General features: G+C 43.0%; 1 protein-coding gene across 3 annotated transcripts in view; it reads left to right on the forward strand.

Annotated features, from left to right (window-relative positions):
• Positions 1-26,785, forward strand: part of CRYBG1 (crystallin beta-gamma domain containing 1) — a 343,574-nt gene that overhangs the window by 249,257 nt on the left and 67,532 nt on the right. For all 3 annotated transcript variants that reach the window (XM_073627016.1, XM_073627017.1, XM_073627018.1), the window contains one exon: positions 22,052-25,145. In XM_073627016.1, the coding sequence (XP_073483117.1) occupies positions 22,052-25,145 (3,094 nt within the window). The remainder of the gene's footprint in view (positions 1-22,051; positions 25,146-26,785) is intronic.

The following is a 26,785-nucleotide window of genomic DNA, read 5'->3' on the forward strand; positions in this document are numbered from 1 at the left end:
ATAGTGAAACAAAATGTTCAATAAACATATATGAACAGAAACAAAAAGTGTCCGCTTCGGTCTTTCATTTTTCTCACTGTGAACAAATCTGCATCTTGCAACAAAAAACTTTCCACCCTGTGATAAAGGGGCACCACCCCAGAACACTCCACAGTGATTTCTTTCACCACAAAAATCAGATCCACAATCATCAGACTATAAAATGCCTTTCTATCTCAAGTAAAGGTGAACAAGCTCCTGCTGTCTGCCAAGGAATTCTCCTCCATCAGCATGGCTGTCAGGATGGCTGCTTGGGACTCCAGACTGCAGTGTCTCCCCTCCTCAATAGAGCAAAAACAGGCTCAAGCTGTCTCTCAAGTGTTCCAGACTTCACAGGAGGTGATTCGCCAGCAGAAAGATAATTCTCAAATAGTGTAGTAAATTCTTATAAAGTCAATTATTAAACCCACTATTATGCTCACAAGTAACAAGCGAATAAAAGCAGGCATGAAAAATCCGGTCCAGCCCCTGGTAAACTTAAAGCATGTGTACTGGAACTCTTAGACACTGGCTTCTGCCCACACTGTCGATTAGCCCCAGCGGTCTCTATTCACTCTACTGAGAGGGGGAGACACTGCAGTCTGTAGTCCCGAGCAGCCATCCATGCTGACAGGGGAGGATTACTTTTATGACAGTGTGAGCATGTGTGACTTTTCTTGAGAAATAAAGACATTTTAGAAATGAAAGATTGAAGTGGACACTTTGTTTCTGTTCACATCTGTGTATTGAATATTTTGTATCACTATTGGATTTGTTTTTGTATGTAAGCACAGGACAATATTGTCATTTTATCTTTATGGTTTCATTGATAATGTTGTTAAAGCGGAGTTCCACCCACTTTTGAAAGGTGGTCTTAAACTAAAGACTACCCTTCCACCCCTCGTTTTTGGATATTTTATTTTTTTCTTTTGTATCTTTTTTGAAGTACTAAGTGTACCTCCGTCCTAGGTCGGCCGCGGCCCAGGACGCCATATCCTCCTGCGGCGAGCCCTCCTCCACCACTGTCTTCTGGGATCTGTGTGTGTCCCATGAGTCAAGCTGGCTATTCAAAACATGCTGCGCGACTCGAGCATTCGCAGTAGGAAACTGGCTGTGAAGCTGCAAGGCTCCACTACCGGTTTCCCTTAGTTACAATGGTGGCGCCTGCACCCGATCCGATGGACAAATCGGATTCGGGGGGGCCGACATCACGGGCTACCTGGACAAGTAAGCGTCCTTATTAAAAGTCAGCGGCTACAGTGTCTTTTTATGTTTTTTGGGATTTTTTGTTTTTGGGATTATTAACCACTTCAATACTGGGCACTTTTACCCCCTTCCTGCCCAGGCCATTTCAGCGCGTTAACACATTGAATCACAATTGCACGGCCATGCAACACTGTACCCATAAGACATTTTTATCATTATTTTTTTTTTCACACAAATAGAGCTTTCTTTTGGCGATATTTATCACCACTGGGTTTTTTATTTTATGCTAAATAACCAAAAAAAAATTAAACATTTAAAAAAAAAAATAAATTTTTTCTTCGTTTCCGTTATAAAATTTTGCAAATAATTTTTCTTAAAAAGCTTAGGTCAACATGTATTCTGCTATATTTCTTTGGTTAAAATAACCCAAATCAATGTTTATTATTTAGTCCACAAACTCTAGTGTATAACTGAATCCTGACGTACTGACACCCTATCTCATTTTTTTGAGGCCTGAAAATGCTAGGACAGTACAAATACACCCAAATGACCCATTTTTGGAAAGTAGACAGTCCAAGGTATTTAGTAAGAGGCATGGCAAGTTTTTTTAAGTTGTAATTTTTTGTCACACTTTTTTGGAAAATGAAGAAAGTAAAAAAATTCACAATGTTTTTCCTTATAAATACTGCCACAAGTTCAGTACTGCGTTATCAAATAACCGGTGTGGCGGTGATCAGGGACACTGACTGGTGACAGTATGCAAAAAAAAAATTTTTTTTTTTTGTTTTTGTTTTTTTGCTTTTTTTTTTTCTCTAACACACTGTGACCAGAGCAATACAGTGTTACCATAGTAACATTGTACTACTATATGGGAAGTGATCAGGATTTTTTTTTTTTTTTTACACATTATGATTGCATATACCAATTCATTTCATTGATATAAGCAACCATTTTTATTGAATGAAACTGGTTTATTCAGTGCCTTTTGTTGTGATTAGCTGTGATTGGTCAAAGCTAATTACATGGTGCAGATGGGCTGTGATTGGTCCTGTCTGTACCATGTGATCACTGTGACCAAATACAGCTGGCAGCACAATTGTATACAATGGATGGCATGAAAGGAAGCCATCCATTGTTTAGAATTGCCATGTGATCTGCTGTAATTGGTCAAAGCAGTCACATGGCACTGACAGCGTGATCCAGTGGACACAGCCTTGTTCCGCTGCGTGGTACCCGAGGGAGGACATCATATGACATCATCCTGGAACAACAGCGTTCTTGCCTGGATGTCAGTTTACTTTAGGCTGGGGGGAAAGGTGTTAAAGTGATTCTAAAGCTTGTAATTTTTTTTTTTTTTAATAACAAACATGTTCTACTTACCTGAAAATATATATATGATCGAGTCTTGCAAGCTACCCAAAAACAAAAAGGAACTATTTGTGTACTAGAAACTGTGTGTGTGTGTGTGTGTGAAAGGTATTCAAAAGACCAGCTGCTAGCACTGATCACATCCCCATATGCATGTGCACAAAAATCAATATATAAAAGCGCAGCGCTGAATCATGAAATATAAACAAATATCAAAAATCATTGAATCAAACAACATAAAAAGTGCATAATTAAATGTCTGTACAATAAGGTGCAAAAAAGTCCATATAAAAACTGTGAAAATTCCACAAATTGATGTTGATTGATGAAAAACTAAATGTAATTGTGAAGTCCTATAAATAAAACTCCCAGACCACCACGGAATCGTCTCACTCATACTCCCCCCCCCCCCCCCCCCCAATGGGTATAGGCTCACCGCTGGGAGTGCGACCCCCCAACTAAGAAGGGTCAAAAAAACGCCTGTGAACCACCCCAGGACTCAGCGAGATATCCAACACAGCTGGCTCCTAAACTTCTCCCAAGATCTCCTCCTCAGTATGTCAGAACATATGCAGAGAAAAAGACTACAGTAGTGCTTGAATTGTTTAAAACACTTTAACATGCGTTTATTAAAATATACTGGGTACTCACAACATGCAGATACTTTCAGCACACCACATTAATACGAACATGGGTTTAAAGCGCAACATAGACCCGCACATCCAAATTTTCGATCAGTTCCTCAAATCGCTATAGAGCCCGAGTGTCTTTGCCATCCTTAGCCCCTCCCTTGGGCTCTATAGCGAATTGAGGAGCTGATCGAGATTTTGGATGTGCGGCCACCCGCATCTGCGCCTGCGTGAGCTGCCGTACAGGTACGGCGATTCGCACAGGAGAGCCGATCTGCCACAGTATATATGTGTGAGCTGGTCGACTAGTGGTTAATCAAGTTTTTTCCTAGATACACTGGACATGTGGCTGCTGTATAATAAATAATGCACATTGAACAGAATTTACTAAGGCTGGAGCAGGCAAAATCTGGAGCAGCTGTGCATGGCAACCAGTCATCTTCTAACTTTCATTTTCAAAGCTTAAAGTGGTTGTAAACTGCAGCTGTGTGGCTTGTGGGGGGAAAAAAAAATGCATGCAAGGCAATGGCATAATGTGCTAGTATGCATCACTCACCTTGGAACAAAGCCCTTAGGCACTGTACTGTCACATTTTCCCCCGTTTTGTTTTTTCTGGGTCAACGCACTCCGGCTATGTGATTGGCTGGAGCCACAATGATGTCATTCCCACGCATGCGTGCGGGAGCCCTCAGTTCCGGCACAAAGCTCTGAAGTATGCCAGACCTTCAGAGCGCATACGCCGGTGACATAACTGGCTGCATCCAGGGTGAATATCTCCTAAACGGTGCATGTATAGGGGATATTCATTTTACCTACAGGTAAGCCTTATTATAGGCTTACCTGTAGGTAAAAATTACTACGCAAGGTTTACTACTGCATTAAAATGTTTCTAAAGGCAGATGGTGTTTTTACTTTCATGCATCCTATGTATTAAGGTATTAAGGTAAAAAACCTTTTGGGTGCAGCTTCCTCCCCAGCCCCCCTTTATACTTACCTGAGCCCCATCTCAATCCAGCGACGTGCATGAGGGCAGCGGCTCTCCCGGGTCTCTCACTTCTCATTGGCTCACACAGCAGTGAGAGCCATTGGCTCCTGCTACTGTCAGTAACAGCCAGTGAACCAATCAGGAGAGAGAGATGAGTGAGCTGAGTGTGTGGATGGACAAGGTTTGCTATTGGGGGCACTCCTCAGGACTGCCAGTGGGGGACCCAAAAAGAAGAGGAAAAGGGCTGCTATGTGCAATGGTAAGTATAACATGTTTTTTTCAAATTTTATTACAACCTTTAGCCTAGGTTCAAACCAGCATGTCAGTCTGACTTTGGGAGCAATTTCAGAGCGAACTGTGCGGGTTCTTGCCCAGATGTCCATTGAAATTGCCCCTGAAGTCGCCAAAAGTAGTGCAGGAACTACTTTTGGGAATCGGTGCAGCGCCGCAAAGTTGGTGTTGCACCGATTCAGGCGGTGCCGTTGCTGGCAATAGCCGACTATTTCACATGCGATTTGACATGTGGTTCAAATGGCATGTCAAAACTGCCCGATGTGAACGTGGGCTAAGAATCACTTGAACAAGCTGAAGATAGAAGCTGAGTGGTTACTACTATGCACAGCTTCTCCAAATTCCCAGATTCTGTCTGTTCCAGTTTTATTAACACCCCCCTCCTTGTATATTTGTAGCTCACAATAATTATTTCTCCCCAGGTGCTGGAAAATAGATGATAAAAGATTTTAGCTGTTCACATAATGGTAAAACTGTCATATTTTTTTCTTTGTATAATCACATATGAGACATCCTTGCCTTTTTGTAATGTTTATCCATTTACTTATGTTGTATGAATGTTCAGGGTTTCTGTAAACCATAAACTCCAGATGAAAATTCTGAGTTAAATTTTAACCAGCATGCCATGCCCATGTTGTCTACCAATATCTGTTAGCACAGCTGACCCTCTTTTTTTTTCATAGTTCTGTATGTACAGAGAGTTCCTCCATATATGTCACTACACAGTGCATACAGCTAAATTTAGATCACTTCTGCTTCTTTACAAAAGAGGCTTGGTTAATGTAATGCTGACAGGTGAATTCTTTTACATGAAGAATTTGATTAGGAACTGTGTGCTACTGTATGCTAGTTACACAGACATGTACATAGGCAGTTAAAGTGACACTAAACCATATCTATTTTTCCAAAAGTAATCTATACACATCCATTGCTTAAAGTGATTGTCATTTTATTTATTGTTTTAATAACAAACATGTTATACTTACTGGCTCTGTGCAATAGTTTTGCACAGAGCAGCCATGATCCTCCTCTTCTAGGGTCACCCGCTGGCACTCTTGGCTCCTCACCTCTGCCAAGTGTCCCCATAGCAAGGTGCTTGTTATGGGGGCATTTCTGTGGGCTTGATCCCGAGTGTCCATTAACGAATGGCTCCCCTCTTGCCTCCATGTCCAGTGAGGAGAGATTTGCTGCTCTTGGGCACAGTGTTGGATCAAATTTAGACTCCGGTAAGTATTTAGGGGGGCTGGGGGGGAGATGCTCTGAATGCAGAGATCAGGGGTGCGTTACGCTCAGAATGCAGGGATCGGGAGTGCGTTGCGCTCAGAATGCAGGGATCGGGAGTGCGTTGCGCTCAGAATGCAGGGATCGGGAGTGCGTTGCGCTCAGAATGCAGGGATCGGGAGTGCGTTGCGCTCAGAATGCAGGGATCGGGAGTGCGTTGCTCTCAGAATGCAGAGTTGGGGGGGGGGGTGTGAAGGGTGGTAGAGGACACAGCTATGGGGGTGGCCCTGCCCATAGCAGTGTCCACTGCCCCCTTCACATCACCTCCCCAAACAGTAGTGTCCTCTTCTTCCGCCTTTAGCAGTGACCTCTGGACCCCTTCCCACCCATAGCAGTGTTCCATAGCTTAGTTCCATTGCATCCTACCTCTGCACACAGTGGAGATCGAGAGAAAGCAGAGTTCTGGACAGGGGGCAGAAGCTGGCCGAGTGACTTTTCATATTAACAAGCTGGTGATTGGTTGCTTAGTTGCTAGCAACCAATCGCCTGCAAGTTCCATCTGTCCTGAGCTCTGCTGGCTCACGCTCCCCGCTGTTCACTGATGACGGAGGGTGGGCGGGTTGTGGAGAGAGAGAAGAACCAAAGGTGTGGCTGGTGGCAGAGAGAGAACCAGTCCGGTACCTAAAGTAGAGGGCGGGGGTTAGCGGTGCTGTTCGCAGTCTACCTGTCTGCAGTTGACAGGTAGCCCGCGATTAACGGGTTGCCGACCCCGGTCTAGAGGAAAAAAAAAAGGGGGGTGCCAGGAAACTCGCCACAAGGGAGGAGAAGGTCCTCTCTATCAACCAGGGAGGGTGATCCACATCCAAGAGAGCCTTACCTTCCTTTTTATACAGTAGATAAACATATTCCATAGAGACCACGTTTTCGATTACACCTCTCGTTTTTGCTGCGCCGTCAGCACCAAATCCTCCATCCAGTTCAACTCCTCCACCTTCCTAAGCCACAACCCAATAGTTTGGAGGCTGTGTCTGTTTGCACAGAAGGTTTTTTTTTACCTTAATGCAGAGAATGCATTATGGTAAAAAAACCTTTTATCAATCAGTGCATGTTAGTTGCTTTATGCACATTATAAATCTCAAAGTCTAAAGTCCATCTTGGGAGTGAGCAAGAGAGGGTGGCCTTGTTCCTAAATACATTTAGACTACGGAGAACGAACATGGCCACCCTCTAACAGGAAGTCAGATAACAGCAAAAAAAAAATGGAATTTGGAAATACTTTGCTCAATACTTTGTTGGAGCACCTTTGGCACCAATTACACCCTCAAGTCTTTTTGAGTATGATGCTAAAAGCTTAGTACACCTATTTTTGGGCAGTTTCTCCCATTCTTCTTTGCAGGACCTCTCAAGCTCCATCAGGTTGGATGGAGAGCGTTGGTGCACGGCCATTTTCAGATCTCTCCAGAGATGTTCAGTCGAGTTCAATTCTGGGCTGTGGCTGGGCCACTCAAGGACATTTATAGAGTTGTCCCGTAGACACTCCTTTGTTGTCTTGGCTGTGTGTTTAGGGTCATTGTCCTTTTGGAAGATGAGCCTTCACCCCAGTCTGAGGTCCAGAGCAGGTTTTCATCAATGATGTCTCTGTACATTGCTGTATTCACCTTTTCCTCAATCTTGACTAGTCTCCCAGTTAATGCCGCTGAAAAACATCCCCACAGCATGATGCTGCCACCACCATGCTTCACTGTAGGGATGGTATTGGCCAGGTGATGAGCGGTGCCTGGTTTCCCCCAGACATGATGCTTGCCATTTAGGCCACAGATTTCAATCATTGTTTCAAAGACCAGAGAGTTTGGTTTCTCATGGTCTGAGAGTCCTTCAGGTGTCCTTTGGCAAACTCCAGGCAGGCTGTCATGTGCCTTTTACTGAGGAGTGGCTTCCGTCTGGCCACTCTACCGTTCAGGCCTGATTGGTGGACAGCTGCAGAGATAGTTGTTCTTCTGGAAGGTTCTCCTCTCTCCACAGAGAAACACTGGAGCTCTGTCAGAGTGACCATTTGGTTCTTGGTCACCTCCCTGACTAAGGCCCTTCTCTCCCGATCGCTCAGTTTGGCCAGGCGGCTCGCTCTAGGAAGAGTCCTGGTGGTTCCAAACTTCTTCCACTTACAGATAATGGAGACCACTGTACTCATTGGGACCTTCAATGCTGCAGAAATGTTTCTGTACCCTTCCCCAGATCTGTGCCTCAAAACAATCCTGTCTCAGAGGTCTACAGACAATTCCTTGGACTTCATTGCTTGGTTTGTGCGCTGACATGCACTGTTAACTGTGGGGCCTTACAAAAACAGGTGTGTGCCTTTCCAAATCATGTCCAATCAACTGAATTTATCACAGGTAGACTCCAATCAAGTTGTAGAAGCATCTCAAGGATGATCAGTGGAAACAGGATGCACCTGAACTAAATTTTGAGTGCCCAGGCGTAGGCGGTAAAGCGGCACTATTTTACCCCCGCTAGCGGCCGAAAAAGGGTTAAATCCCTTTTAACCCGCGTGGCGGCGCTTTACCTGCGGTATGGCAGCGCTGCCCCATTGTTTTAAAGAGTGAAGCGCTGTGAATACTTTTCGGGTGCACTGTAAGTTTGTAAACATTACCCGTAATGAATAAACACAATGTAACTGTGTGAAACGCGTCTACTCGATGCACTTGCTACTACCCTGTGGTGTATGACTCTTTGTATTTTATGGAAGAGGAATGAAAGAACTTTTGTTATTCCGGTGTGCAGCCACTCTTTTCTTTGTGTAAATTGTTAGCGTTATATAAATACCTGTGATAAATTAACTTTAAATCCTGGGTGGAGTCTTATGCAAATCCTACAGGCAGCACAAATCGTGAATGGTTTAGGATGCAATCATGGCTTGCATTATTAGAACTGATTATCACAAAATGAACAAATTCTTATATAAATGTATGCATGACTTCAGCTGCTTAATACTGGGCAACAGAGTTCCTTTACTCCCAGCCGTCCATCGAGGAGAGCTGGTTCTGTCCATGTCCACTCTGCAGAAGCTGAGCAGACAGGACCTGTCATCCATCCCCTCTGCTCTGATCAGTAGGGGATCAGCAGGCAGAGTCTCTGCTGATCAAAATGGGAGTCTGCTCCGTGTAAAAGTGAAGTGAGAGAGTGGAAAGGGTGACTAGCAAACAGCATGGTATGAGTACAGCAGGAAGAGACACTTCTTCCTCCCAAGATGCTGCCATATTTGTCTCACATATTTTGTACTGTGGTGACCAGAGGAGGGCTAGAGTAGTGGAAGGAAAACAGGTAAGGTAGCCCCTGTTCTTAAAAGTTGTAAAGAAACTGGTTATGGTAGGATTATGAGAGAAATGTAACAAAAATAGCTTTAGAAAAAGTAGAAAGGAGCTTGGGTAAAATAAATATTTCATAAAGATAAACACAAGCACCGGCAATCAGTGCTACACTTGCTGCAAGATAAAGAGAAATCTAGTTAGTGTGTGGGGGCCTGTGTACTAACCTTACATCAACAACCTACCTAACAGCAGAGGCCGCTGCTTACAGTGCCTTGAAAAAGTATTCATACCCGTTTGAAATATGTATTTTATTGGGATTTTATGTGATAGTCCAACACAAAGTGGCGCATAATTGTGGCGTGAAAGGAAAATGATAAATGTTTTTCAAAATTGTTTACAAATACGTGAAAAGTGTGGTGTGCATTTGTATCCAGCCCCCCTGAGTCAATACTTTTTAGAGCCACCTTTCACTGCAATTACAGCTGCAAGTCGTTTTGAGTATGTCTCTACCAGCTTTGCACATATAGAGAGTGACATTTTTGCCCATTCTTCTTTGCAGAATAGCTCAAGTTCTGTCAGATTGGATGGAGAGTGTCTGTGAACAGCAGTTTTCAAGTCTTGCGATAGATTCTAAAATGGATTTAGGCCTGAACTTGGACTGGGCCATTCTAACACATGAATATGCTTTGATCTAAACCATTCCATTGTAGCTCTGGCTGTATGTTTAGGGTCATTGTCCTGCTGGAAGGTGAACCTCTGTTCCAGTGTCAGGTCTTTTGCAGACTCTAACAGGTTTTCTTCTTCTAAGATTGCCCTGTATTTGGCTCCATCCATCTTCAACTCTGACCAGCTTCCCTGCTGAAGAAAAGCATCCCCACAACATCATGATGCCACCACTATGTTTCACGGTGGGGATGGTGTATTCAGGGTGATGTGCAGTGTTAGTTTTCTGCCACAAATAGCATTTTGCTTTTAGGCCAACAAGTTTAATTTTGGTCTCATCTGACCAGAGCACCTTCTTCCACATGTTTGCTGTGTCCCCCACATGGCTTCTGGCAAACTGCAAACGGGACTTCTTATGGCTTTCTTTTTGCCACCCTTCCATAAAGGCCTGATTTGCGGAGTGCACAACTAATAGTTTTCATGTAGACAGATTCTCCCACCTGAGCTGTGGATCTCTGCAGCTCCTCCAGAGTTACCATGGGCCTCTTGGCTGCTTCTCTGATCAATGTCCTTCTTGCCCGGCCTGTCAGTTTAGGTGGACGGTCATGCCTTGGTAGGTTTGCAGTTGTGCCACACTCTTTCCCTTTTTCAGATAATGGCTTGAACAGTGCTCCGTGAGATGTTCAAAGCTTGGGATATTTCATTATAATCTAACCCTGCTTTAAACTTTGCCACAACTATATCCCTGACCTGTCTGGTTTGTTCCTTGGCTTTCATGATGCTGTTTATTCCCTAAGGTTCTCTAACAAACCTATGAGGGCTTCACAGAACAGCTGTATTTATACTGATGTACGCCACACTTTTCATATATTTATTTGTAAAAAATGTTGAAAATCATTTTCCTTCCACTTCACAATTATGTGCCACTTTGTGTTGGCCTATCGCATAAAATCCCAATAAAATACATTTAAGTTTTTGGTTGTAACATGACAAAATGTGGGAAATTTCAAGGAGTATGAATACTTTTTCAAGGCACTGTATATCTGCTAAATAAACTACCAACGTGTACAAATGAAAGGATGTATAGAAAAACCTACAAGTAGTAAAACAATACAATAAGAGCCACAAAACCAACAATTTCAAAGTTATGGGCTGATATAAATTAACTTACTACTGATACAGCTGGCTAAAGCAAGGCTGAAAAAATAATTATAAAAAAAAACACTAGGTTGAATTTACTTGTGACCAATGAAATATGCAATTGATCAAAACGATTTGTCCATTAGACGGGCTCCCTCCCACATAGCAAGGAATACAATACAGGAAAAAAGTGGGGGGGGGGCTGGAGCAGCCCCCGGATAGCCAACAAAAGGGGGAAGCTGCAACGTGGTGAGGTCAATTACAAAAAACTTTATTGAAAAAATTCCATCAAAATAGAAAAAGAGGGGGGATCCCAATTGGGATCAGTTTGGGTACACATAATTACCATTAAGCCCAGGACAGGGCACATTCATTCCCAGTTATGATTTGGGACATTATATAGCTGCCAAGCTTACTTAGGAGGACTTTTTTTTCATCCTATCCATCACTCAGTCATCAAGCACAGTCAGCGATTTCCACACAGGGACTAGGGAGGAGGGCTGTTCCACCAGCGTTTATTTTTAACCATTCAACGTTGTTTTTTATTCACTGTCTGTTTATTGTCATTTGCCTGCATATCTCTCAGATATTGCGGAGGTACGGACCCCACCTGTGTGGCCACGCTCCACATATGTGGGATCCCCCCTCTTTTTCTATTTTGATGGAATTTTTTCAATAAAGTTTTTTGTAATTGACCTCACCACGTTGCAGTTTCCCCCTTTTGTTGGCTAAAGCAAGGCTGTCTGCTTAAACGGGCTGGGAACCCAAGCACTGCAAAAGGGGAGAAAGAGGCACCAAACTGCCACTGGTGCAGTAGGATTTTATTAAATATATAGTATTAAAAACAAATTGTTATGCACTCACAAGTGTCTCAGAGTGGTAGGCATTGAAACAACTCCTTCATGGCTTTTTGGACTCCTGTATCGGTGTCTGTAGCGCTTCTGCGATCCAAGCGGATCCTGGAAGGACTGGTCTTTCCCCTGTCACCTTCAGACTGAGCTGTTTCAATGCCTACCACCCTGAGATGCTTGTGAGTGCATAACAATTCGTTTTTAACATTATATATTTTTAATAAAATCTTACTGCACCAGTGGCGGCTCGGTGGCTCTCTCTCCCCTTCCCTTTCTCTTTAAAATAAATATTTCAGAGTGTCTCGCAGAAAAGGAGATGAGGTATACTTGTAACACTGCAGATCTTGCTGGCTCTGCCCAGTTTTACACCACTTGAATGTTAAAAGCTGCTCTGACATTTCCCAGGAACTTATTATACATTGTCTCAACATTTGTGCAGTGAAATGAATATGAATCGAAAATCAAAACTTATATTGAGTTTTGGATAGAGTAGGGAAGGATTCAAGTTTTGGATAGAGTAGGGAAGGATTAGATGCTTTGTTAGCTTTTTAATGGTATGTCCCAACAGACCAGATTCATCTTCACTCTAGGTCCTGATGACCATTGACAGTAGGACTGGAAATGTGTTGGAAAATCCAGTCTGACTTTTTGCTGGAAATCTACCAATAGGAAACCCTATTTTGATGACAGAGATTTCCTCCAACCTCCTGTTGTATCTCCGTGACAGGAAGTGAAGTTAATTCTTCTCAATAGGAAAAAGGTGAAAAAAACCCGACAGGGGAGTTAGCCATTCCCTACTCTATCCAAGGCCATTTTGGCTTTAGATAAACTAGAATTTTTGTTTTCTTTAGTGAAAAGTGAACAAAAGCAGCGTTCAGATCCTGAAATTTTCCAGCATTCCTTAAGCTCACATAAACTAACATTACCTTCTTTTTTTATTGCTTGTGAAAGATCTGTAGTTTTTAATACCTTTCACTACTAGCAATGCTGATATCTCTCTTGTGGCTGGCGTTAACTGGGTCATGTACAGCCAGCTTAAGTTCCATGTACATTCTGGCACCCGTGCAATGGGTGGATTCTTTGGCTAATAATGCAGCATTGACTATGCTAATTATAACCCATGTGTTGACTCAACTGGCTTGACTCCTTCTGTGCTTGATAATTGTTGTAGAGCAAATCAATAATTGAAACCACATAACAACTGGGACACGGTAAACTGTAACCTGAACTAGAATTTGATGCCAAGCAGTCATTCTGATGTCTATGTAGTTAATGACAACAATACTTAACACCATCAACAAACGTTTTTATGTGAAGTTTGCGTGCAGCATAAGTAATGGTAAAGAGGGCTGCTTTCTGCATGGTTTTACTACTACAGAAATATCTCACACAGTTTATTGGCTGTGCAGGACAAAAGGGTCATTTTGACAGCAGTGAATGAATGAACTAAACTATATATTCATTGCATACTTTTTTTTTTATATAATAATTTAAAAAAATTATATACTAAAACTGGAGCACACAGAATCTGGTGCAGCTGTGCATCGTAACCAATCAGCATGTTGGTCAATGAGAGCTGTCTTCATTAGCACTACTGAAGTCGCTCCAACTTTAGAAAAGGTTCCTGTACTACTTCAAGGCGACTTCTCTCTGACTTGTACTCATAGACTTTAAATAGAAGTCGCCTCCAAGTCGGATCCTGATCTATATTGATGTGATTTGGATTTGACATTACAGGAAAATTACTGAGTTATTCCCTGAAAGTCACTTCAAAGCTGCCTCAAATTCGCTTCATAGTCACATCAAGTTGTACTTAATTCTCCACAAAGTCACCTGGCAAAGTCGCACCGTAGGTCGCGCAACTTTCAGGTCACGGCAGTGTGAACCAAGCCTAAAACCTGGAAGCTGATTGGTTACTATACGTAGCTGTACCAGGTTCTGTGCACACCAGTTTTAGTAAGTCTCCCTCACTGTGTATGACAGTAGAGAAATTTCCCTTCACTTAGGCTTGGTTGACACCTATGCAGTTTGCTTTTGATCTGTTTTTGCACACGTGTTTTTGACAAATTTTTTGCATTTTTATTTTTTTTATGCATTTTTTTTTTTTTTTTTGCCCAGTCTGTTATTGGGTGGATTAAAAAATGCAAATTGTGGCAAAAGCATGGCAAAAATGTACTACATGCTTTTCTGCAGCTTCTCCATTGAAGTTTATTGCACTAAAAACGCCCTGTTTTGCTTTTAAAAAAGTCTCTCTGACCTTTCCAAAAACACAGCGGCTGAAAAAAAACCTAGGTATGAACATGTCCCATAGGAAACCAAAGTAAATGGACTGTAGTGTGTTAATGCAAAAAGCATTAAAAATTGCATAGGTGTGAATGGGAAGGTAAATAGAAAAAAGTTAGGCAGCTGTCACTGCAACTGTTAACCTCTGACTACCCAGGATGTATAAGATATATCTTGATTAAAGGCTCATGCACACTGCAGCTTAAAAAAAAAAAAAAAAAAAAAAAAAAAAAAGCTGCTTTTAGCCCAGGTTCACATTGATGCAGCGGCTATTGCCATGTTCTGTCAAGAAGTGCCCCCCCATCGAATAGTGCCCGGTATGTACTGCGCATGCGCCGTATGGAACAGCACAACAGCTGATTTGCAGATCAGCTGGGCTGACGTAACCACGGTGCATGCACACATCGTCGTAGGAGGTATCTCTCAATGGGAGATACCATTTCACAGGCACAATTTAAACCTTTACAAACAGCAGGGGGAGGCTGTAGTTCTCAAATTGTTCATCGCTGCTGCTGGAGGGCGGCTAGTGGCTATGTTGAAGAGCTGGTTTTGTCTGTGTTTTAACCCGCCCTTTCACACAGGCAAATTTGGCCATTCAATACAGCAACCCCCCCGCAACACAGACAAAACTGGACCATCAGCACACTGTAAAGCCAACCCGCAACAGCGAGGCATGTGAGAACTACGGTCTCCCCCCGCTGTTTGCATAGGTTTCAATTGTGGCCATGAAATGATATCTCCCATTGAGAGATGCCTCCTACGATGTGTGCTTGCGCCTTGGTCATGTCACTCCAGCTGATTGGCAAATCAGCTGAAGTGCGGCTCCGTCCTGCGCAGGCACTATTTTATGGGGGGCACTTCTCGGCAGAACACCGGCAATGGCACTGCCGAATTGGTGCGATGCCGACTTTCCGGCACCACACCGGTTCCCAAAAGTAGTTTCTGTACTACATTTGGCAACTGCAGGTGTGATTTCCATAGACAACTGTGCAGGAATCTGCACAGATGTCTCTGAAATCGCCTCCGAAGTCAGACTGACTTGCAGGTATGAAATCGTGCAAGTTCAGCTGCGAGTCGCAGCAGTGTGAACCTAGACTTACAGGCATTTGAGCTTTTATTTCTCTGCCTAATAGCTTGAAGAAGCAGCTAATTTTTCCTTTTATTTTGTGCATTTTCAAGCTCCTTTGAGCTTATTTTTCACCTTTTCACTTGTTTTTGAGCACTTTTCTGCTCGGCAGCTCCTCTCAAAAACGTGAGTTTGGTGGGGGGGTTTTCTGCCTGTAGGAGTATATGCCTGTAAGCTCCTGAAAAAGCCGTAGTGTGCATGGACACATTGGCTAACATGGAGGGGAGTTTCCAGGCAGAAATAAATGAGAGCTCAAAAGCCTGTAGAGATGCAATGTGTATGAGCCCTTATTATACCCTCTTTTTAGATGGCCAATAACATAGGTGATATTTTGTAGCGGTCAAATGTTTAAAAGGCTCACGGTTGCTGGTTTTAACTTTAATCTTTGCCTTTTGCTCTGTGAACACAAGTGATCTGGAAAGCTGTATTGCTCGATTCACACAGGGGCAACACGACTTCAACGCGACTTTGCAACACGACTTCAACGCGACTTCAACGCGACTTGTGGATCCGACTTTGCCCTGCGACATGTGTCCGACTTTCAATGAACGGGGATCCGACTTGGATCCCCGCCACTGTGTTTGGTATGAATCTTTAGGGGGAACTCTGCGCCAAATTTTAAATAAAAAACCGGCATGGGTTCCCCCTCCAGGAGCATACCAGGCCCTTGGGTCTGGTATGGACCTTGAGGGGAACCCCCTACGCCGAAAAAACGGCGTGGGGGTCCCCCCCAATCCATACCAGACCCTTATCCGAGCACGCAGCCCGGCCGGACAGGAATGGGAGTGGGGACGAGCGAGCGCCCCCCCCCCCTCCTGAACCGTACCAGGCCGCATGCCCTCAACATGGGGAGTTGGTGCCTTGGGGGAGGGGGCGCGTTGCGGGCCCCCCCCCCCCCAAAGCACCTTGTCCCCATGTTGATGAGGACAAGGGCCTCTTCCCGACAACCCTGGCCGTTGGTTGTCGGGGTCTGCGGGCGGAGGGCTTATCAGAATCCGGAAGCCCCCTTTAATAAGGGGGCCCCCAGATCCCGGCCCCCCACCCTATGTGAATGAGTATGGGGTACATCGTACCCCTACCCATTCACCTAGGGAAAAAGTGTCAATTAAAAAAAAAACACTACATAGATTTTTAAAGTATTTTATTAGACAGCTCCGGGGGTCTTCTTCCGACTTCGGGGGTCTCTCCGGTTCTTCTCCACGCTCTCCGGATCTTCCTCCGGGCTCCTCCGCTCTCTTCTGCCGCTCTTTTGCTAAAGCGGAGGAGCCCGGTCTTCCGTCTTCTGCCCTCTCCTCTTCTTCTGATGTTGACACGACGCTCTCTCCGGCTAGAATGCTCTCTGTGCGCTCTGCTCTGACTTATATAGGCGGTGACCCCGCCCCCTTATGCCGTCACAGTCCCTGGGCATGCTGGGACTATGACTGCATAAGGGGGCGTGGTCATTGGGTGATGACCACGCCCCCTAAAACGTCACAGTCCCAGCATGCCCAGGGACTGTGACGGCATAAGGGGGCGTGGTCACCACCTATATAAGTCAGAGCGGAGCGCTCAGAGTGCATTCCAGCCCCAGAGAGCGTCGTGTCAACATCAGGAGAAGAGGGCAGAAGGCAGAAGATTGAAGACCGGGCTCCTCCGCTATAGCAAAAGAGTGGCAAAAGAGCAGAAAATAGCGGAGGAGCCCGGCAGAAGACCCGGAGAGCGCGGAGAAGAACCGGAGAGACCCCCGAAGTCGGAAGAAGACCCCCGGAGCTGTCTAATAAATTACTTTAAAAATCTGTGTAGTGTTTTTTTTTTAAATTGACACTTTCCCTAGGTGAATGGGTAGGGGTTCGATGTACCCCATACTCATTCACATAGGGTGGGGGGCCGGGATCTGGGGGCCCTCTTATTAAAGGGGGCTCCCGGATTCCGATAAGCCCACAGACCCCGACAACCAACGGCCAGGGTTGTCGGGAAGAGGCCCTTGTCCTCATCAACATGGGGACAAGGTGCTTTGGGGTGGGGGGGCCGCAGCGCGCCCCCCTTCCCCAAGGCACCAGCCCCCCCATGTTGAGGGCATGCGGCCTGGTACGGTTCAGGATGGGGGGGGGCGCTGGCTCATCCCCCCACCCCCATTCCTGTCCGGCCGGGCTGCGTGCTCGGATAAGGGTCTGGTATGGATTGGGGGACCCCCCACGCCGCTTTTTCGGCGTAGGGGGTTCCCCTCAAGGTCCATACCAGACCCAAGGGCCTGGTATGCTCTTGGAGGGGGAACCCATGCCGGATTTTTATTTAAAATTTGGCGCGGAGTTCCCCCTCAAGATCATCTGAGCACAAGTCGCATGCCGAAGTCGGATCATGCGAGACGGCGATCCGACTTCAATGATAGTCAATAGGCTGAAGTCGGATCAAAGTCGGATCAAAGTAGTACAGGGAGTACGCTCTGAAGTCGGAGCGACTTCAGTAGTGTCTATTAAGACGCTCCCATTCACTTAAATGTGAATCTCTTTCTGGGGCGACTTGAGGGCGTACAAGTCGGATCCCAAGTCGTCCCAGTGTGAACCGACCCTATGGCTGCCCAGTTCTGCAAAATAGAAATGTGGTGGCAAAAACCTGCAATTTTTAGGCCTCATTTTTAATGGAGGTCAGAGAGCAGAAATAATAGACGGTTGAACCAGAGTTTTACTGCCAACCTTAACCTAAATTTGCTGTTGGAGGGGGTGGTATACATGCAACAGTTTTTCCATATGTTGTGTTCAGCAGGTGGTACCACTGAAAAACCGGACTCCTTCGGGTGAATAGGACTGCTCCATAACCCCGTCTAATGCATGTGGTTGTGGCATGGTTGGGCTTTCAATGGTTAAAGCAGGTGTCCAGGAGGCAACTGCCCTCTAAAAGGCCATCCACCATGAGTTGCTTTTCAGAGAGCACTGCAAGTGTAAGGGAGGGCTAGAGAAACCAATATTGTGTGCTAGTGAAGATTTTAGTGGGGTTTTTTTACTAAATAAGTTAAGTACAGGTTTACTTTTAAAGATGCTGGAGTGACAAATGTGCTGGTAAGTGCTCTGTGCTGCTGACAGCTCAGATCCTGCTGCTTGTATATATTCTTTCTGCTCACAAGTTCTGCGTCAGGCTCTGGCAAATACAGAATTTGTGAAGAGGCCGCTTTGGAAATGGTGGTCATTTTTTCCTTGATTGCTTTGTATATTCTATGCAGTGCTAGAATTACAGATCATAGTGGGAGGGGATTTGGTTTGTGAATGAAAGTCCTTCAAAAATTAATTTGCGAAATGATCAGATCTTGTGTATGAGTCATTTAAAAAACAATAGAAAAAAAGCCAAAAGAAACAAAAACCTCATAATTTTCAGTGAGAGATTTGCTTTCTCGCACAACTAACCCCACCTCATTGTTTTCTACTGACCCGGGTAGTGCTCCTTTCCAGTGAATGTGCAATTAGAGGCTTGTAATATGCCCGCAATTTTCTACAGATAATCTTGTAAATTGTGGCTGGTCCAACAAGTGAAAGCAAAGATAAACCTAGAAATGTGAGAGATTTCTTCACATATTAGTCTGTGGGTGTGATAACATGGTGTATTGTCATCCTGTTCAGTGGAATGCTGAACTACAAGTTCCGGATAACTCTCGAGTAAACAAAAAAACGCCTTCATTTATCAGAGTTCACAAACAGATGGTAAATTCAAATAGTGATTTTTCACATTAAAAGAAAACTAGTATATTTTTAGAGACTACATATTTTACATTGTTGTAACGTTAATACCCAGAAGAAAGTTTGTTATGTAGCTTTTAACAATTTACATGCTATTTTGATGCTATTTTTTTTAAACAGGACTGATTCCCTCTATAGGTGTGTAGTCTTTCCTGCTGTGATAAGATCATTTGGACATACGGATTGCTTGAAGGCAGTTTTACCAGACAGGTGGACAGTTAAAGTGATTGTAAAGTCTATTTTTTTTTTTCTTAGTTACAAATAACAAACATGTTATACTTACCTGCCCTGTGTAGTGGATTTGCACAGAGCAGCCTCCTCTTCTCTGGTCCCTCTTCGGCACTCCTGGCCCCTCCCTCTTGTTGAGTGCCCCCACAGTAAGCAGCTTGCTATGGGGGCACCCAAGCCGAGTCACAGCTACTTGTGTCCATTCAGACACGGAGCCGCGGCCCCTTTCTCTCCTCATTGACTGACTGACTTTTGATTGACAGCAGTGAGAGCCAATGGCGCGATGCTGCTGTCTCAGCCAAAGAGGAGGGGAGTCCCGGGCAGCCGAAACATTCCTGCAACATCGCTAGATCTGGAGGGACCTCAGGTAATTATTAGGGGGGGTCTGCTGCACACAGAAGGCTTTATCTTTTATCCCAAAAGTGGAACCTCCGCTTATCTGCTTACTCCCCCCCCCCCCTTCGGTGCCACATTTGGCATCTTTCAGAGGGGAGGGGGGAATGGGTACCTACTTCCGGGAGACAGCGCCGCAGCTCTGTCCCTCGGAAGTTCGGCCCCCTTCCTCCTTCCTCCACCACCGAGCCATTTGGCACCTTTTGGGGGGGCGGTACCTGTCTTTGACAGGTACCCATCCCCACTTCCAGGAGATAACGCCACGGCTCTGTCCCTCGGAAGTTAGGCCTTCCTCCGTCGCCGGACAGTTAGAATGCGCAGTAGGGTACCGTCTGTGAAGCCGACTTCACTGCCAGTATCCCTTATGACGAATGGTGGCGGCAGCACCTGACAGCCGATCCAAAAATTGGCTGGGGTGCTGACATTGCGGGTACCTGGACAGGTAAGTGTCCATATATTAAAAGTCAGCAGCTACAGTATTTGTAGCTGCTGACTTTTATTTTTTTATTTTTCCAGGCGGTAAAGCGCTTTAAGATAAAAAACCTTCTGCCTTTATAACCACTTTAAGCCTCATACAAACGACCGTCTGTTTTTTTTTTTTTTTTTTTTTTGTATACTAGCTTCATATCAAAAATGAAGAGGTTACCAAAGTACGACAGATTACAACTTTGGAAGTAATGTAATGTATTCTTTCATTTCCAAGCATCCATCTCATCAGGGGATCCATGTGCTGATCCATTGCTGAGCTTAGCGGAGCGGGCGGATGTTAGTTTATACCCGGCTGCCCATAGATGAGAATGGAGGGTCCGATTGAGTCCATCTTACATATGGACAGGCGGAGCCGATTGGACCTCCCATGTGAAAGGGGGCCTAATGCTCACACAAAGGTGTGATAAGATTAAAGAGAGTTGTTTTGGGGTTTTTTTGTTTTTCTTTTAACATGGTAGGATAAATTTGACTTTTTGATATTTCAGGTGGTCTTTGGAATCTACTATTGTGCTATTGCTATTGTGTTTTATTTCTTTTCCATTAGTGATTTTATATTTGTGTTATTCATTCTCATTGATGTGCTGCCAACATTTTATGAGAATACTGTCAAAACTTTCCACACCCATTTGGTATAAGTAAAATAAATTTATGCCACATAAATCTTTACTTGTCATCTATGACGCAACCTGATCTGCTTGGATATCACAATGTGTGGCTTTGTTGGATCATGGTTTGTCCTTCAGAAAGGGTTGTAACATTGTTTTACTTAAAGGGTATGTCGCCCCTAACAGTAAACACTTCTTATTTGGTCCCTCATAGTCTGTTAAATATACCGTTGTTATACCTGTTCAATATGTGCAAATATACCTGTTAATTTTGCCAGAAATCCTGTCAATCAATAACTTCCAGAGAAGTTATGTTGTTTCTTCCAGCTGTCTCTGGGGACTATGGAACCCCTCCCCTCTGTGTTAGGGTGAAGAGGAAAGGGGAGTTTACTGTAGCCCTTTTTCCAGGGAGATAAAGCTATTTCTGCATACATACAGTACAGCGAGTGTTACCCTAGGGCACAAAGTGTGTTACTGGCAAGATCTTCAAGAAAAAATAGTCACCACCGCTGAAATATATTTAATTTTTGTTTCTTGTGCTTGAATATTCTTAAAGGAGACCTCCCCCGCCACGTTTCACGTTCAATAAATCTTGAAGTTTTGTAAGATGCATAGTATGACCTATACAAATGTTCAAATGTAACCAACATGAAAAAATGTCAGACTGCATCCGTAAGTCATAGAAAACAGTACAGGTTATAATAGTAAAGATCAATAAGTATGGCATATTACAAGCTAGGTTTGCAGTAACAATACACATATTATGAGCTACAAGAGGATAGATAGGAAAGAGGAGGGCAAACGTGTGTTAACCATAAACCGGGGGACATTTAAGTATTAAATATAAGAGTCGGGCCCTGCATAGAGGATACTCAAAACCTATAAGAGCCAAGGCCTCCCAGAACAGGGGGCCGAGAGAAGAAAAAAAGGAGAAGTAAATGGCACTGAATTGAAAGAAGAGGGGAACACAAGGATTTCAGGGGCACCCTGGCAAGAAACCCAGGGCTTTTAATGCCTATTGCAGTGTCTAGCTTTTGGGGGCAAGGAGGGGTGAGTGTATTGTATCCACAGGGTCCGGGTTTTTAAGAATTTCCTGTGTGTCTAGGAGCCCCACCACCCTTTTCATCTCTACTCTATAAACCTTTATATCTAAAAAAAAAAGGGGGGGGAATAAACAATCATACCTGCCTATATGCTGTGACTTTTTCTTCATTTTATCCATTTTGTGCTGCCTGGGTCCCCATTACTTCCCCGCCATTTTTTAAATGTCCGTAATACTGCACAAGCACGAGATGAAGCGCATGATATCATGTGCTTCGTCTCGCGCAAGCCCGTACAACACTACAGGCATCTATTAGGGGGGAACCCAAGATCTCGCAGATATGCATGCTGATGTGGTATTCAGGGAAAGGGGGGAAAGGTCTGCTTTCATGAATAACACAAAAAGTAGTACGGTAATCCATGGTGGACAGTTAGAATTACACAAAAACTTATTTTTTTTTTCAATTTCCCAGTTTGTGTTAACTTTCCTTTCTCATTTCAGCCCACCAAAACCAAAGAATGTGGAACTGTCAATCAAGCCCAGGGCTGTTGATACTGTAGATGAATCTTCATTTGAAGTGCAAATACCCAAAGGGAACATTGCTAGCAAGGTTTCTTTGTTCGAGAGCAAGAAAACAAGCCACAGGCAAGTTGACTTTTTTGCAACAAAGAACATTTCTCAGCCAAAGAAGTTTGTGGAAAGAGCCAAACTGAACTTTGGAAAACAGGTCAAAGGGAATGCTTTCAAAGATAGCGGCTCAACTGTTAAACCCGCAAGTGAACCTACTTCTTTCAGTAACAAAAACACTGAAAATGGGCATGGTGTAGTAAAGGCAGACACTAAGGACAGGTCTGCCAACTATAAGGTGGATTGGAAACAAAGTGAAGATATTTATCAGGCTCAGGGAAATCCGATGCCGATGGAAGACAGTAGAAATGGTCTGGAAACGTTACCAGGAACCATAAACCCCGTACAGGAAAGTATTTTGCCTTCAGTAGAAAATGAACAACACAAGGACCAGCCTACTGAATTAGCCAATGGTGCTGTTCCTTTAACTCAAAGTATAGCAGACAGCAATGATTTAGAGTATACAATAAATGCAGAGGAGTCTTTGCTACATTCTTTACAAGCTTCTGAAGATAGTTTAGACGTGAATACAGCTGTGCTGAAAAATAGTAGCAATTCAAACCTAGACCCTGGGCATAAAGAAATGGGAAATAAACAAAATTCATTAAAACAGCCTACTGATGCTGGTACAGCAGAAGATCCCAACAGCTACCTTACTAAAGATTCCACAGCATTACTTTCTGACCATGTAGATTCTGCTGTGACAGTTACACTACCATCAAGTACAGACAAGCTCCAGATCAATGGTAGTAAAGAGGTCAATGATACAGAAAGACCATCTGAAGAGCTTACACTAGAAGATAAAACCAAGCCAACTGATACAAAAATAAGCAAGGAAACAATTAGTTCAGAAGACATCATATATAACAATGTCAATGTGGATATGCCAAATAGAAATGTACAACTGCCAACATATATAGATAACAGCAAATCTGATGACAATTTTGTGGTGCCTGAAGACTTGCCACAGAGTGAAATCGTGAATGAAGACAATCCAGAAAAAACAAAGCAATTAAAATCTGAGGAAGTACAAGTTAGAGAAGAAACTGAAAATAACCTCTCTTTAGTGCAAGATGAAATAGAAAGCAAACACAATTCCTTAGTTTGTAAAGAAGAAAGTTTACAAACCGTTTGTGCCACGGTCCCAGATGAAGTTATTCAAGCTGATCAAAAGGAATCCATCACAGAAGTAACTCAGAATTCCATGATATGCTCAGATGAAACCAGTTATGAATTTGAGGGAGTAAATTTAATAGCTGAGGCTATCCCTTTGCAAGTGGATGAAAATAACCTACCGAGTTCTGCCAGTTGTCAGAAAGACAGCGAATCTTCAGATGCAAGTAGCCATTTTGTAGAAAATAACTTATTTGCCAGTGCTGCCCAAACTGAAGATGACCAAGTTATTCTGAGTAGCATTGTTGCACCACAGGACCAGATTAATAGCACAGATGCCATACAAGACCAGAACAGTAGCAGTGTTGTGTCACAGGAGCTGGACAAATGCAGTGTTGCCTCTAAGGAGCCCGACAAATGCAATGTTGCATCACAGGACCACATCATCACTGTAGTGGAGGAGAATGTGGCTAATGGTATTGTCACCTGTTCAGATGTCACAAAGGAAGCAGAGTCTCAGCACACTAGCAATGAACATGAAATACCAACACCTGTTATTGAACCAAAAGATGATCATTCACAAAATACAATAGAATTTCCAGCAAATTTAAAAGATCCAAGCATCAGTGAGCTAGATGTTGCTGTGGCTGTAGACCAAATAACAGAAGAATTAGAAAATATTGACCGTGCCCATTTGATCACATTAAACAATGCTGATGAGAAAACAGAAGGAAGCTTTTGCACTATACTAAATAATGATGTTGCTGGTGTGAATGAGCATGTCTCTGTAGTCACCACAACTAATACTTTACAAAATGGTTGCCTTGATGATTCATATACCACCATCCTCACTGATAAACAAATGCAGCACACAGAAATTGTACAGAATTTCCCAGGAGTACAAAAAAGTCCAGAATACAGTTTTAATGCCTCAGTAGAAGAGGACAGTGTTCTAGATTCATCTTCAGACATGGAAATTTTTGCTGAAACTATTCGAAAGTTGGACAGCCCAATCAATTTGCCTCAGAAAAGAAAAAACCCCAGAGCTCCTAGGTCGCCAGGGGTGTATTGTGGCCTTCCCCCTATCCATGAGGATTACTTGGAAAAGTTATTTGACAATGACGCTTTCTCCTTTGGCTTAGGAAAGAAAAATAGGCCTAGAGAGTTAGCGCCTATGGCAATGTTTAAAATGCAGAGCAAAGAGACTGCAGAGAAACTAAAACCTAAAAGGGCATCAGCTGAACAAAGCATGCTTTTGAAATCTCTGAGGTTGCAGAAAGAACCACTTTCGGTGCCACAGGAAACATGTGACAAGGAAAATGCAGATGTATCTGATGTAGCAGTCAAGAGATCTCGTATAGAATCATTTTACTCTGGCCTGAAATCACCATTTGCAGCAAGAGAAGAGAATGTGTTCTCTCCAACTGTAACCACAGTCAGCACAATGACTACCTCCTTCGACACACCCAGGAAGGAGTTTACTCCCCTAGGCAAAACCTGTGATCTGAAAACTACAGACTGTGCAAAGACAGCTCACACAGCAGTGAGGGAGGATTTAACAGTGCCGTCCTCAGATTTCCCACAAAGTACTTCTGCAGAGCACTTGCTATCTACACCTGTATGCAGCATGGACAACCACCTGAAGTCCAAAGACAGTGCACATGCTGACTTGGCCGTATCACTGCCTGATATCAATGGCCACCAGGAGGAAAATCACTGTACAACTGATGGGAAAGAAGCGTTGCTGCCTCTAAAAAGCACTTCAAATATTGACAGACTGGCCAACGATGTCACCGACATATTTTATTTTAAGGGTCAGGATCAACAATCCTTAGTGCCAAGCCTCCATTCAGAGGTGAGTGCTACACACAACCTAGTTACAACCTTCTTTCTTTTTTTTTTTTCTGTTTATTTACAGTACACATACTCTGATAAGTGTGGTAGCGTTCTTTACTTAGAGGGTGTATGATGTGCTAGGACATTGTAATGGTAAATTGAGTTATTAATGGTAAGAGAACCAGCTTTAGCATATAAAGCCAATGGTCTGAATTGTATTTGATCTTCTGTCCCACCTACCTACTTCTGATTTTAGTTCAAGGTTCAATCCCAAGTATCCTTATTGCTTCGTGTTTGCATTATACTGTTTTATTACAACCTGGAGTAAAACATTATAACTGTCACGGCTTATAGAGATACTGTATGTTATTAAATGATTATGAAATTATATTGATTTGGCCACATTATGGTAATTGAAAAATGTTAGAGCCAATTTGGAATATGCTGGTTACCTAAAGAGTGCTATCCATAATTGCCTATGAGCATGTAATTAAATTCATTATATATATATATATATATATATATATATATATATATATATATATATATATATATATATATATATATATAATGAATTTAATTCCTTAATCCTTAAATAAAAGTTAAAGTCCTTAATTAAAAGTTATTTTATATATATATATATATATATATATATATATATATATATATATATATATATATATATATATATATATATATATATATATATATATATATATATAAAATAACTTTTAATTAAGGATTTTAAGGCATATAATGTTTATACTAAACAAGGCTGTTTGATCAAGATCACTTGATGACTAAGGGTTTTTCAGAACACCTCTAACTGCAAGTCCGAACACATACACATTTGCACATTTTTTTTTTCTCAAATACATATATGAACACTTGTCTCGCTGCACAGAGAAAGAAATTTATTTTCTTGTAGGTGCCTTTCCCACAGTTATGATTGGCAGAAATGACCAGACTGATTTTAACAAGCCCATTCATTGCTAATTATAGCGTGAAATTTGTTTCCCAGATAATCTAAAATTGTGTAATAAAATCCCTTCAACATTATACCTTCTTAAATCCATAGACAAGCAGGTAACAGGAGGCATCAGCTGAACATATACTATTGTAGCCAATCAGGTTGTGCATTGTGTTTAGCGATCTGACCTAGAAAATGAATTGGTAAATCAGACTGGTTGGTGTAGCCAGCACTGTTCTATCATATAGCTCTGTTGATATAGTTGTAGATTGAAGGAAGTCTACTCTAGAAATTAAAGTGGCCACTGGCATTTCATTTTCCATTTTCTGACACCTTTTTATTAAAAAACCTTGTGACATGTTTATAGCATGCATTTGTCAAACAACTACATGTGAATTGATCACTGTACAAAGGACTCACACTGAGGGGTTGATTTACTAAAGCCAAATAAACTGTGCACTCTGAAAGTGTAGTTTCTTCAGAGCTTAGTAAATGAGGGGAAGTTCAGTTGACTTTCATCATCCAATCATGTGGAAGCAAAATTTCTGTTTTTTTAATTTTCCTTATGTATGATTGGGTTTTCTTTGAAGAGTGAAGATATACCTCATTTACTAAGCTCTGGAGCAACTCCACTTAAAAAGTTCACAGTCTACTTGCCTTTCATAAATCAACCTTTGAGTGTCTTTAGA

Source organism: Aquarana catesbeiana, linkage group LG04, assembly GCF_042186555.1.
Source record: "Aquarana catesbeiana isolate 2022-GZ linkage group LG04, ASM4218655v1, whole genome shotgun sequence".
NCBI classification, from domain to species: domain Eukaryota; kingdom Metazoa; phylum Chordata; class Amphibia; order Anura; family Ranidae; genus Aquarana; species Aquarana catesbeiana.